The 14,212-nt window shown below is 41.5% G+C and overlaps 1 protein-coding gene and 2 pseudogenes across 4 annotated transcripts in view; 1 reads left to right on the top strand and 2 right to left on the bottom strand.

The window, feature by feature from the left end:
• Positions 1–5,752, top strand: part of LOC149063661 (SEC14-like protein 2) — a 108,600-nt gene extending 102,848 nt beyond the window's left edge. For all 4 annotated transcript variants that reach the window (XM_089255932.1, XM_089255931.1, XM_089255933.1 and 1 more), the window contains exons 11-13: positions 1,207–1,313; positions 1,416–1,770; positions 5,351–5,752. In XM_089255932.1, the coding sequence (XP_089112058.1) occupies positions 1,207–1,313; positions 1,416–1,770; positions 5,351–5,439 (551 nt within the window). In that variant the 3' untranslated portion in view covers positions 5,440–5,752. The remainder of the gene's footprint in view (positions 1–1,206; positions 1,314–1,415; positions 1,771–5,350) is intronic.
• A 1,959-nt stretch (positions 5,753–7,711) lies between these two features.
• On the bottom strand, positions 7,712–8,707 carry LOC149063660 (cathepsin K pseudogene; annotated as a pseudogene).
• Positions 8,708–11,783: 3,076 nt separating this feature from the next.
• On the bottom strand, positions 11,784–12,773 carry LOC149063659 (cathepsin S pseudogene; annotated as a pseudogene).
• Between the last annotated feature and the right edge of the window lie 1,439 nt (positions 12,774–14,212).

Here is a 14,212-nt window from a genome sequence, read left to right as displayed (position 1 = left end):
TGTAAATTTTTTTAAACTATAACTACGGCTGTTTTTTCTAATTATGGAATGCTTTTAATTCAAATTAATAGCTGCCCTTGGAAAATTGAAACCAACATTTTTTGCATTTGAAGTCTACTACGTAACAGCAGATGCAACTCGTAGACATTCCTCTGGGAAATTTCTAACGAATATTGGTACATGCAGGAACATATGCGTGTTTGTATAATGGTCTTAACATAATCATGTTGCCGAAGTTGCGCATATTTTGGATTATACTGGTGACATTTGAAATCTGCACGACAAATGTCTGTTATCGACATGCTAAAAGTTTGTTGGTTTAATACTAGAAGTAGCTGTTTGTTGAGGTCGTATGGTCATCATACTTACGAACGGCATTTTTTTTTCGGACAAAGTTATAATTTGGTTGTTGTTGGGCTGACCATATTTGCTCGAGGAAAATACGGGATATTGTGCTTCGGAATACGTGAAAATACGGGATATGGCCGATTATCGCCACAAGTTATGCCAAAAGTGAACAAAGTTGCCAACTCATGCTAAAATCACAAAAAAAGTCGCCAATGGTCGGAAATGAAGCGGGACTACGAATTGCGGTGAATTTGAAAAGAAAAAAAAACATGACAAATATGTGAAATAAATATTCTTATTTGTAGTCGTAATTATCGTAATGTAATTTCTGAGTTAGGAAGATAATTTTAATCTGTAATTTTGAAGACTAAAACTCAAGTTGGCTTCGTTGAAAATACGTGAAAAACCGGGACATTTCTGCAAAAAAAGTCGGGACCGCCAGAAAAACAGTAGAAACCCGGGACTGTCCCGGGAAATACGGGACGTATTCTCACCCTAGTTGTTGTAAAAAGAAACGTTGAGTCCTAATGTCATCACATTGAGCATTAAAGTGTGTGAGTGAACTGTATTTTCGTTTTTGCAGACTGTAGCGTCAACTCTTTCCGAAATTTATAGCTAATTTTAAAATAATGTGCTACTCAAAATTAATTGTTTTTCCCCAGCCCAATGCAGCAAACGGTGTACTTCTATCGCTCTTTCTGTTCACATTTATCCATTTTTTCAAATGGACTCATCAATTTTGGGACACCCTATATATGTTCGGTTCGGTACCACCACCAAAAAAAAACATAATAATAATAATAATCTTCAACCATTCTTACAACATCAGTTTAATGATCTTTTTTAAAACTTTTACAGAAACTTCAGCGGCAGCCCTGCAAAAGTACATATCGCCAGAAATAATTCCCAAGTTCCTTGGCGGAGAAAGAGTCGATGAAAATGGAGACCCGAACTGTTCAGCAATCGTAAGTTTGGCTCACTTGGCATCCCGACGTATTATAATAATAATATCAAAATCCAGATACTCGATCTGCATGTGAAATTGAATCATTTTTTTATGATTCCAGATAAGATATGGTGGCAAAATCCCGAATTCCTACTACGGTATCCATCGACCGAGGCTATCTCCATCCGACCCTGGTGTCGTGGACGTGTCCCTGGCTGCGAGAGCGATTTACGACTACCCCGTGGAAGTGCCAAAAGCCGGAATGAAGATCAACATCGAGTTCTGGACCGAAGATGCTGTCTATCTACATATCGTTTATAAGAAGCTGGACTCAGGCGATGACCTGCCGAACGGATTGAGGATCAATGGTGAAGTCGAACGGCGGAACCACGAGGAGATGGTCAGTCCTTTGGCTAAGATACAGAGTCACATCGTTCCTGTGGACAACCAAGTCTACTGCGAAAGGGCGGGAATATGTAAGTACTATATTTGATATGACCATATGACCCGCTTTTCACTAGATGTTTCCGTATTTACACGTATTTTTTACCGTCCCGTATATTTTTTCGTTTTTCCTAACGAACCTCCTTGAAATCTTTACTGTACATTGCGTTACGATAAATTATAGCTATAACTATTAAATTTTCATCTAGAGTATTTATGTATCGGTGATATTGAAACGATTTCTGCGACGCTTATCAATTTTTGATTAATATAGATTACTTTTTAAGCATTTTTCTAGCATTGTTTTAATGTTTTTCTAGCATCATTTTTGACGCTTTTCTATCATTATTTCTCTCTTGGCATTTTTCTAGCATTATTTCTGTTTGACATTTTTTTAGTATTATTTCTGTTATACTACTCACCATTACTTCTGTTTTCACACTATACATCATTGTTTCTGTTTTCACACTATACACCATTGTTTCTGTTTTCACACTACACACCATTATTAATGTTTTGACACTTTCCTAGCGTTGTTTCTGTTTTCATGCTTTTCTAGCGTTGTTTCTGTTTTGGCACTTTTCTGGCATTACCGTTGTTTCTGTTTTGGCACTTTTCTGGCATTACCGGTATTTCTGTTTAGGCACTTTTCTGGCATTACCGGTATTTCTGTTTAGGCACTTTTCTGGCATTACCGGTATTTCTGTTTAGGCACTTTTCTGGCATCATTTGTGTTTTGACAACCTTTCTAGCTTTGTTTATGTTTTGACGCTTTTGTAGCGCTGTTTCTGTTTTGAGGCTTTTCAAGCATAATTTCTATTGTGACACTTTTCTGTTGCGTTGTTTCTGTTTTGACACTTTCCTAGCACCATTTCTGTTGTGACGTTTTCCTAGCAGTATTTCTGTTTTGAAACTTTTCTGTCATTACCGGTATTTCTGTTTCGACACTTTTCTAGCATTACCGGTATTTCTGTTTTGACACTTTCCTGGTATTACCGGTATTTCTATTTTTGACACTATTTTGCCATTATTATATGTTTGTGTTTTGCTTATTATTATTTCTGTTTTGACACTTTTTCACCATTATTTCTGTTTTACTGCTCTTTTTAGCATATAATTTCTGTTTTGATAGTTTTCAGTATTATTCTTGTACTGACACTTTTCTAGCATAATTTCTGTTGTGACACTTTTCTAGCATAATTTCTGTTGTGACACTTTTCTAGCATAATTTCTGTTGTGACACTTTTCTAGCATAATTTCTGTTGTGACACTTTTCTGTTGCATTGTTTCTGTTTTGACACTTTCCTATTATCGTTTCTGTTGTGACATTTTCCTAGCAGTATTTCCGTTTTGAAACTTTTCTGTCATTACCGGTATTTCTGTTTTGACACTTTTCTAGCATTACCGGTATTTCTGTTTTTTATATCCCTATCTTGGGACAGAGTGGGAGCCATGTTCTGGTTTGGTGGTGGTATTTCTGTTTTGACACTTTCCTGGTATTAGCGGTATTTCTATTTTGACACTTTTTTGGCATTACCGGTATTTTCTGTTTTGGCATTTTTCTAACATCATTTCTGTTTTGACACTTCCTAGCATCATCCGTTTTAACTATCTATCATTTTCTATCAACATTTCGGTTTCAACAGTTTTCTAGAGTTGTTTCCGTTTTGACACTTTTCTAAAATAATATCTGTTTTCAGTTTTTAACGTTGTTTCGGTTTTGACGCTTCTTCACCATTATTTCTGTTTTACTGCTCTTTTTAGCATATAATTTCTGTTTTGATAGTTTTCAGTATTATTCTTGTACTGACACTTTTCTAGCATAATTTCTGTTGTGACACTTTTCTAGCATAATTTCTGTTGTGACACTTTTCTAGCATAATTTCTGTTGTGACACTTTTCTAGCATAATTTCTGTTGTGACACTTTTCTGTTGCATTGTTTCTGTTTTGACACTTTCCTATTATCGTTTCTGTTGTGACATTTTCCTAGCAGTATTTCCGTTTTGAAACTTTTCTGTCATTACCGGTATTTCTGTTTTGACACTTTTCTAGCATTACCGGTATTTCTGTTTTTTATATCCCTATCTTGGGACAGAGTGGGAGCCATGTTCTGGTTTGGTGGTGGTATTTCTGTTTTGACACTTTCCTGGTATTAGCGGTATTTCTATTTTGACACTTTTTTGGCATTACCGGTATTTTCTGTTTTGGCATTTTTCTAACATCATTTCTGTTTTGACACTTCCTAGCATCATCCGTTTTAACTATCTATCATTTTCTATCAACATTTCGGTTTCAACAGTTTTCTAGAGTTGTTTCCGTTTTGACACTTTTCTAAAATAATATCTGTTTTCAGTTTTTAACGTTGTTTCGGTTTTGACGCTTCTTCACCATTATTTCTGTTTTACTGCTCTTTTTAGCATATAATTTCTGTTTTGATAGTTTTCAGTATTATTCTTGTACTGACACTTCCCTAGCATAATTTTTGTTTTGACACTTTTCTAAAATTATTATTCAGGAAATTATTTCTTGTGGGCAATTGATAGCTGCTCTTATTTATTTGTGTGGCCATATTCGAAGGGGCAAAGCCTGGACATCGCTTATGGTCACCAAAAAAAAAAAAAAGTAGACAATAGTAGATAAAAATTGCCTCATCTTTAGCTGAAATTGCTTCAAAATTCTTATTGAGTGAGAAGTAAAGCGTTATCTTATCGATTTATCGATTATCTTAACAATTTTTAAGGGTTATTTTATCCATTTCCTTCCTTACAAATTGAGGAAATAGGCTCTTTACCGAACAAACGAGGCATTTATATGAAAAATAACTGGGAAGGCCCAAAAATAGATAGGCCAGCGAAAATACGAGAATGTATATCTCGTAATGCTAAAGAACAGTTGGCAATCGTTTCGTTGACTTAAGATAAGTAATGCTGAGCTTCTTGCGACATTTCATTTCCGACCGAGCATCCCACGACAAAAAATAGCCTCGATGGGTTTCTACCATCTTTCAAAAGTTGGCACACTATTTTTTCACACTCCCTATTCATCGAAATAAGATGTCTTCCCAATTATGGCAGTGGTTAGCAATCTCATATAGGATAGAACTGCAGTTGTCAGACCTAAGGCGACTGTATAAGTGGCTATAGTCAGACCCACTGAATTTCACCGTCATATAATTCCCTCACAGCAAATTCAAGACAGATGGCGCCATGTAAAAATAAAATTTTTTTTCCCCATCCGCCCAATTACGGCAGACAGCATAAGCTGATACCAGAGTTTTACATAGGAGATTTCATATATATCGTGTAATTATCAGACCCACTGAATTTAAACTTTACAGCCCCTCACGTCAAATTTAAAAGATAGATGGCGTCACGGGTAAATACAATCCTTCCCCCATCCTACCAATTATGACAAAAAGGACTCAAGCGTGAGCTGACGCATGGAAAATCTATTGGAAATTTCATCTACGCTGTAATTGTTAGACCCACTGAATTCCAACGTTACATTCCCTCATAGAAAATTGAAAAGATAGATGGCGCCACTAAAAATTACATCATTTTTTTTTTTAGTTGCGTAAAAACCTGATTACAATCTCTCGCCTTTTTTTCCAGACATCTTCCGATTCGACAACAGCTGTAGGTGGCTCTATTCCACGCGCCTGGTGCATCGTATTCAACCCTTCACACCAGCGACATCATAACGCCTTTTATACCGAATTTCAGTGTTGAGTGTGGAAACAACGCTTGCGTATATAAAACGCAGGAGAGCTTTGCACTTTGTTACGTACCCCCCATCAAAGCATGCATTACGTACTGTACAATCCTGTTCCTTATGCAGAATGTCTTTTCTTTTTTTTAACTAAATAATATACAGAATGTTATTGACAGTCAAAAACTATTTCATCGTGATTGTACTTATTACCATGTATTATGTACATAAATTTATACGAAATATTCTCGTGTACATAATTATTATTATACATGGATTATATTAAAGAATTTTGTATTTCCTAATGATGTATCAAGTGATTTTATGTGATATTAGGGGTCATTCAAGTATTACACGTCAGCATCGGGGGGGGGGGATTTCGGATTTTCTGATTTTTGATGGCGGGGGAAGGGGGGGTTGACAGTTGCTTACGTCATCAACCACCCTTTTTTGAGGATATGAAATATTCTAAGCTGCTGACAATGGGGAGAGGAGAGTCAGTGTTTTTTACTGACAATGGGGGGAGGGTCAAAAATGTCTAAAAATCTGCTGACGTAATACTTGAACGGCCCCTTATTATGCCTGTAGATAATAATTAATTGGTAAATGGAACGGGCTCTTTCTAACACAGGGTTCTTTAACCCCTGGTTCGCGGACTGGTGCCGGTCCGTGAGAAATTCTTTCCGGTCCTCGAGATATTTCGACCTATTAATATAGCCTCTGCATAATTTCAGATTTAGTTAAAAAATTATACCGTCTCTTTGTGTAATGGTTCTCAGGAGGTCAGAGAATTGAAAGAAAGTTTTTGCCCAATCTCTCGTGGGGCCAACGAAGGTAATTTCACGTTTCTGAGTGAAATATTCGATGAGATTTTCGAGTCCAAAAATCGGGAAAGAACGGCATGAACTAACGGCAAACGCTTCTTTCCCTCATTTATGTAGTTTCCCCCCCCCCAACTTTTTTTTTTTTTTTTATAGAAATGATTCTATGAAGTATGATCCTCAAATTTTCTCCGATTTTTGAATTCACGTATCCCTGCCAATACTGCACTTAGAAACGTGAATTTATTTATTTATTTTGCTCTTAGAAAAGACAAAGCGCCCACTTTCTTATTGGTTTTTTTAAGATAGTGGGTCTATATAGATTAAGTTTAGATTTTCTTGCTTGTCACTTAGATTTTCAATCACTTAATCACTCACTCACTCGCCAGGTCACTCACTCACCCCTCTCTCACTGACTCAGTAACTCAATCGCTCACTCCCTCGCTTTCTGACTCGCATCGAACTGTTGTCGGTGAATTTCGCTAGTGGTGAATTTTTCGGCGGTGAATTTTCCTAGCGGTGAATTGCATGGCAGGGAATTTTCCGAGTGGTGAATTTTCCGGCAGTTAATTTTTCTAGTTGTGAATTTTCTGGCGGTTAGTTTTCGGGCGGTGAATTTTTCAGACACGCAAGCGTTGAATCCTAAATTCCTAAATCAGTGGATTTCAGCATCCCAAAGTCCGCGGGTCGATTGAATATTTTTTTTGAGTGGAAGGCCCAGTCATCCAAACGACTAATGGGAGATGAATGAAAATAAAATTAAACGTTGAATTTAGCCGTGCCCATTCTCATGTCCAGCCTGGCCCAATACCATTTGTAGAGTATTCTCAAAAGCCATTCCCCCCTTCCCCTGACCCACCCAAATGACGGACCTGGTCATGGCGAGTAGTGTGGTCGCTCCACCATTGTCAATGTTGGGGCTGGAAGGTATTGGAAGGCTGGTCGAGAATAAAGACCAGGATCTTCCACTCCCTCCAAAATCAATGGAGAGAGAGAGAGAGAGAGAGCCGCCTTCATTCCCGATCTTCCAATCCATCTGGCCACACATGGTCTAAAAACCCCAACAGTCACAACTCACAACATGGAGAGTGTTCTAGAAGCAAATATGAATCAAGAAACTTTAGACCAAGCTGGGAAAGTGTGTAGTCAGCCTATGCCGCTGTTGCTTCACTGCAGTTGTGGGAGGCACTCAATGGAAGCAAATATTTGTGAATGACTATTGGACAATCAGCTTAAAACTAGGGGGGCCTTCTCAACGAGTAAGTGGATCTTCAGTCAATGCGCATATAATAATAGCCAAATATTAACACTGACTATTTTTTATTAAACATTTCTGTCCAAAACACATAAAGATCCGACTCCATTTCTATTCGTTGCTACTAATCTCTCGTTCAGCTGTTGGGAGAGTGTGACGTGTCTGAATGTAGTTCTCAATCACCATCATCAGACCACGGGATACGACGGATGTGAGGTGATTCCGCACATTCCGTTTTGCTTGTTTCGAATCAACTTCTGGTAGCCTTTATCGCCCCACGTGACTCCGAAACTATTCTTCATCAACCAGTACGGTTTCCGGGTTCCCTTATCGACGCCGTAGCCAACAACGACGACTGCGTGGTTGATATCATCCGAGCAAGAATCTGGATCGACAACTCCATTCCGGTAGCCTTCGGGAAAGGCAGTCTGATTGATTGCGATTGCTATCGGACCAACGCGGAATACGGCCTCCTTCAGCGCTCTTTCGTTCCAAGGTTCCACGTAGAAGTACGCGCTTTGATAGGCCCCTTTGTTCGACGCACTGTATTTACATGCTCCGTTATACGCGCGGTACGGATAGGACTCTTCGGTGTCGATGCCGCCGTTCTTGATGATGTACCCATAGGACTCCTCAAAATACCCTCTTGAGCAGCCGTTTTTCTTGCAGCAGTCGACGACGTTTTGGACGCTTAGACTTTTGAGCTCGTTCTTGTACTTGGCCCATTGACCTTCCAACGCTCCTACTGTTGCGAAAGCGTAGCAGCTCAAACAAGCACCTTGATACTTTACAGACGTCACTAGATTGAGTTTCCTGTTGTCGAATTCTTCGGGAATTTCGTCGAACTTTGCACTATACATTGCCGAGATGGCGTTTTTCGTTTCGTTCGACTCGCCAACCGCTAAGGCACAATTCTTGAAACGGCTCAACTCTTCGTCGGTCATGTCGCTGAAGTTGTTGAGTCCGAGCCAGTGGGAATGTCGGGCGAGATCCGCCTCGATGTTGTGGCTCATCACCATCTTCGAATTCTGCCTCAGCTTGTGCAATCTTTCGGAGTCTTTTGAAGCGCCGTATGATTTCGGATAGACATCTCTGTAAGCGTTCCAGACGTGTTCCAGATCAACGGTGAACGAGGTCGAGCACCTAGCTGCGATACACAAGATAAGCAGTTCGAACCAAATCATCGTCCTGAGATTTCCAGCAGCATCACCTACGGCGATCGAACCTAAAAAGCTTTTGTATTGCGAAATGCGTGCTGAAGCCGATAAAAAGGAATTCATACACCTGTTATGATTGCTCGAAGTTTTCACCTCTTTTGATCGGCTGATAACCAATCTCCCGTTTTTACCTACATTTTCCGGTTTCCCAAACGGTCTGGTTGTGACGGTTCGTAAATTGTGAACATTTCACCTGTACCAAATGTATTTTAGAATATTTGGTCGGATGTTGTATGGAAAGCATTCCGTTTTGCTTGTTTCGGATCAACTTCTGGTAGCCTTTCTCACCCCATATGATTCCCAAACTATTCTTCATCAACCACTACGGTTTCCGGGTTCCCTTTTCGACGCCGTAGCCAACGACGACGACTGCGTGGTTGATATCATCGGAGCAAGAATCTGGATCGACAACTCCATTCCGGTAGCCCTCGGGAAAGGCAGTCTGATTGATTGCGATTGCTATCGGACCAACGCGGAATACAGCCTCCTTCAGCGCCCTTTCGTTCCAAGGTTCCACGTAGAAGTACGCGCTTTGATAGGCCTTTGTTCGACGCACTGTATTTACTCATGATGTTCAATACACGAGATATACAAGAAAAAACTATGGTTTCGGTTATTCGCGGATTTTCCGTATTCGCGATCAGCCCCGGAACGTAACCCCCGCGAATACGGGGGGCTGGCAGCATATCTGAATACTGCATGTTATCTAGGATACTTCTTCTATTAGGAAGAATAGCTATAGGCCCAACGGTTCGCCAATAAAATACCATATGCCCTGTTACCTATTCCCACTGTGTACGCAGTGTCATTTTACTGAATCTGACGTCATATTTTGGCGTCATATTTGGGGATGTATGGCATTTTAATGGCGAAACGTTAGTCCTAGAGACATACTTCCAGTTAGAAAAAGTATCCAAATCACTTGTCGAACTCAGATATGTCATTCACGTTGCAAGGGATTCTATAGTTATCGAAATATAAAATTAACTTACTCTATCGTCGTGTGCCCAAAAAACCCAATTTAAAAATTGTTGCCCTGTCTCTTCTGATGCGAACTAAAAAAAAAGCCACTTTTCGAAGTGCAACATTCACTGAGATGCTCGAAAAACGGAGGAAAGTTGTGGGGGGGGGGGAATGCATTTAAAATACGGGTAAAACCGTTTTCCCGCATTTAACGCTGTTTTTTAGCCTGGGGTGGGGCCTTAGACCCGAAAGTGTTAACTAAATTCAACCATATTCATACTTCAAATAATATTTGAATGACTATCTTCTAATGGAAAAGGGGGAGGGAGAGGAGGTGGGGGGGTTGAAAATTAATAAATGGTCGCAAGGGGGCCGCAGGAATGAGAAATAGTTGAAAATGGGGGCCATGCAGGGTTTAACCATTAAGCAAAATAAGCACGTCCTTAGGGCATTAACAGGATATGGGCACTGCAGATAAAATGAATGAAATAGCACATTGTTTTTCAATGTACAATTTTTTTTTTCCAGCATCAACCCCATCGGGTAAAAAATTGTAAAATTTTAAGGGTACTTGATTGTACAGTTGGAAATCTTTGTCGAAAGTTTGATCAGGACTGAAACTAAGGAAGGGCGGGAGGGCGGGGGGGGGGGTGTCTGATGCCAGGGCTTTGGACCAGGAGGAGTACTGAGTTTACACTTTTTTCTTAAAAAACTGTGAGAGGCCCCCTCTCACAAAATAGAACTAGAAGAAAGAAGAATTCTTAAATATGCTATTTCACTCTTCAGCTGTTAAAATGCAGCGCTTGTGTGTAGCCGGGTCCACACTAGTAGCTTCAATCCGCGGAGTACCCGGTTTTGAGGTGTGGCTAGCCAGTACCTCCTAGAGATAGAAGGCCTCCGCACTGTTTGTCATAAATGTCATTCAGAGTACCTAGCAAGTTTGCCACATTTTGAAACACAGCATCGTATTTCGTTTCCTCTTATTTTGGCGTAAAACCTTCCTGGTTGGCTAACAAATACCACTACTACTACTAAAACAGACACATGCACCTCGTCCATATTCCTCTACGGAACCTAACGAATTGCGGAAATGCGCGTGTAGTGAAAGCTGACGTGAAGGGGGTCATGCAAGTATTACGTAAGCAGATTTTCAGCCATTTTCGACCCCCTTCCCCCTTGTCAGCAAAAATCAGCAAAACACTGACATCCCCCTTCCCCCGCTGTCAGCAAAATTTCGTCAGCAGCTTAGAATATTTCATATCTTCAAAAAGGGGTGGTTGGTGACGTAAGCAACCTTCAAACCCCTCCTGTCATCAAAAGCCAGCAAATCCGAACCCCCCCCCCCCCCACGATGCTGACGTAATACTTGAATGACACCAAGTTTGTTTCTGTGTAATGTTTGTTATGTGTGCTGCCATCTGCCACCAGTTTTTCTAACTATGAGTGAATTGTAACGATTGAATGATTCATCGTTGTAGGCCTGTTGCTCTCTGTGACGGGACTTTTTAATGGGGAGATCGGCTCGCATTTGGGAACCATAGGAAACCAACTTCAACCGACCACCACTGTGGCGACGGTTGGGTTCGAACCCAGATCCTCGCGATGCGAGTCCGTCACTATGACCACTCTACCACCGCGCACAAATACCGCATGGTGATTGGATGTGGGGCATAGAAATCGCTAATTCTGAGCCCGATCATTTCTTTTCCTCACAACGATGATAATGGCTCATCCCCGAATATTCCGAGGGAAAATGGACTACTTACTGACGTCACAAGCAGACTGCCGAGGCCTTTCATCTTTAGAAGGTGCAGGGCTAGCACACGCCCGATTTTGCGTAGCCACCCACCCCCTCCGTTTTTCCGCTTTAGAGTTAGAAACGCAAGCAATAAAAACGAGCCACAAAAATGCATTATAAATGTATTGCACGGAAATATTTACAAAATCACGAGTTCTTATTGAACTTTCTCACAATCTTAAAACTATCGCATATTGTGCACTTCTTCTATTGTTAATTAACACGTCGAACAGTTAGAATAGTACGGCACTGTACTGAAATACTGTTAACATGGGCTATGCTTCAAACGATGGGGTAAGTCGGCTTCACGTAGACACCACAGGATCCTTTCTCATCTCGGATCAGCTTCATGTAACCTCCATCACCCCAATATGGACCCCAGGTGTTCTTCAGAAGCCAGTACGGAAGACCTTTCTCGGATCCGTAGCCGACGACGAGCATTACGTGGGTGTAAGCTTTCGAGCAGGAACTAGGGTTGTAAACTTCCCCTCCTTTATAGTTAAGGAACCCCGTATCGTTGGCGTTGATGAGGATCGCGATCGGCCCGATGTTATAGACGGCACTCCTCAGATTCTCTTCGTTTCTAGGTTCGAGAACGGCGAACGCTGCTTCGGTGGCCGCGACGTAGCGAGTGTCGAATTTGCACGGCTTCGCTATTCCGACGTACGGATACGAACGCTCGTTGTCGATCCCGTGGTTCTCAATGATATATTCGTATACGGTGTGTGGAAATCCACCTTCACATCCACGTGGCGAAGCACAGTCGACCGCATTCTGAACGCTGAGTTCCACCAACTTGCCGTGTTTCTTGGCCCACTGGCCTTCCAGCGCGCCTACAGCTCCGAAGGCATAACAGCTTCTGCATTCGCCTTGATGCTTGACCGGGCTGACGATGTTGAGTTTCCTGTTGTCGAAACTCTTTGGTATCGTGTCTGTCTGAGGCACCGCGACGTACTCGGGCTTCGTCTCGTTCAACCGGACTCTCCGCGGGACGCATTCGAGGACGCTTTTCAGCTCCTCGTCGGTCATGTCGCCGAAATTATTCAGACCGAGGTAGTAGGAGTGCTGTCCGAGATCCGCTTCGATGTTGTGGCTGACGATCGTATCCGCATTCTGCCTCAGCTTGGCCAATCTTTCGGGGTCTTTTGCTGCGTCGTACGGCTTCGGGAAGACATCTCTGTAAGCTGTCCAGACGTGACCCAGATCGGCGTCGAAAGTGTTCGAGCACCTAGCTGCGACGCATATGATGAGCAATTTCAGCCAAAAAATCATCGTCCTAAGAATTTCTTGAGGGTACCTGCTGTAACGGAAACGAACGGTGTTCTGACACTGAGCGTTACATTCTATTCTCATAGATAACGATTAAGTACAGGTTTTTAAACGGCTCTAGAAAAATACGGCCTAAACTCTGAACAGATCGCGCGCGCGCGATTGGGTAACAGATATAAGGTCAATTGGAGTAAATGGGAACGGTTTCTTCATTTCTGGAAATTTGACAGATATTTTAGTCCGGAACATTTCATTTGTAATGTCCAAATTCGTATACAGGGCGATTCAGAAAAGGTGGGAGAAACTTTAAGAGGTGATAGTATACACACCAATGTAAACAATTGTCATCAAGGAATGCATGGTCTAACACAGTGATTCCCAACGTGGGCGCTAACGCCCCCTTGGCGGCGATGGAATGTTCTGGGGGGGGGGCGGTAGAAGCTACGGCATAACATAGGATCCTATGAGTTGGATTGCGTTGGGGGCGATGGGAGATAAACATTTCTGAACAAGGGGGCGATGGGACAAAAAACGTTGGGAAACTATGGTCTAACACATAGTTGCCCAAACCTTTTGTTACATCGACCCCCCCTTTTGAGAATATTTTCTCTCATCGCTCCCAACTCCAGCGAACAAATAGAATCCTATGATATACCCGTAACTTCCGTCGCCCATCCTGGATAATTCATCGCCCACTTTGGGAAACACTGGTCTAACATGAAACGATAGCGCGTTTCGAAACAGCCGCTCCGCAAACCAGACCGGTCATTTGGGGGGTCGGGGGGGGGGGCCGTTGCCCCCTGATACATACATATATATATATATATATATAACGCTATATAAGCTGTAACGCTATATAGTATATATATATATATAAGCTATATATATACATTGAGTACATGTATGTCTTTCAGACCCGATATCTTCTTTGTTAGCTCCATCTCTTCACATCCTTCTATGACTACGGATCTATCCCATGCTTTTGGAAAACTGCAGTTATTCGTCCAATTTATAAGAATAAACGCTCCAGGGCAGATCCGAATAATTATCACCCGGTATCGTTAACCGATATATCCTGCAAAATTTTCGAGAGATGCATCGTCAATCAGTTACTTACATTTGCCGACGAGATGGGCTTAATCCCCTCAGTTCAGTTTGGCTTCATTCCTGGCCGCTCCTTACCTGTGCAGCAGTTGATTTGTCATGATATATGGGAGATTGCTATAGACTCTGGACACGAGATTGGTGTAATTTACGTCGATTTCCAAAAGGCATTTGATAAAGTAGACAGATTGCTACTGCTGAGGAAGCTAGCTTGTGTGGGGGGTTCCGGATAAAGTTGTGAGGATAATTCAATAACTGCTCTCATACAGAGTTCATCAGGTTCGCGTAGCCAGCGTGATGTCTAGAGAATGTCAGGTGCCAAGCGGAGTCGTCCAGGG

Source organism: Pholcus phalangioides, unplaced genomic scaffold (assembly GCF_987345545.1).
Source record: "Pholcus phalangioides strain wild (caught in Gottingen) unplaced genomic scaffold, Ppha-v1.0 ptg000172l_1, whole genome shotgun sequence".
Classification (NCBI taxonomy): domain Eukaryota; kingdom Metazoa; phylum Arthropoda; class Arachnida; order Araneae; family Pholcidae; genus Pholcus; species Pholcus phalangioides.
Note: the sequence above shows the minus strand (reverse complement) of the source record. Positions and strands in the feature narration are given on the sequence as shown.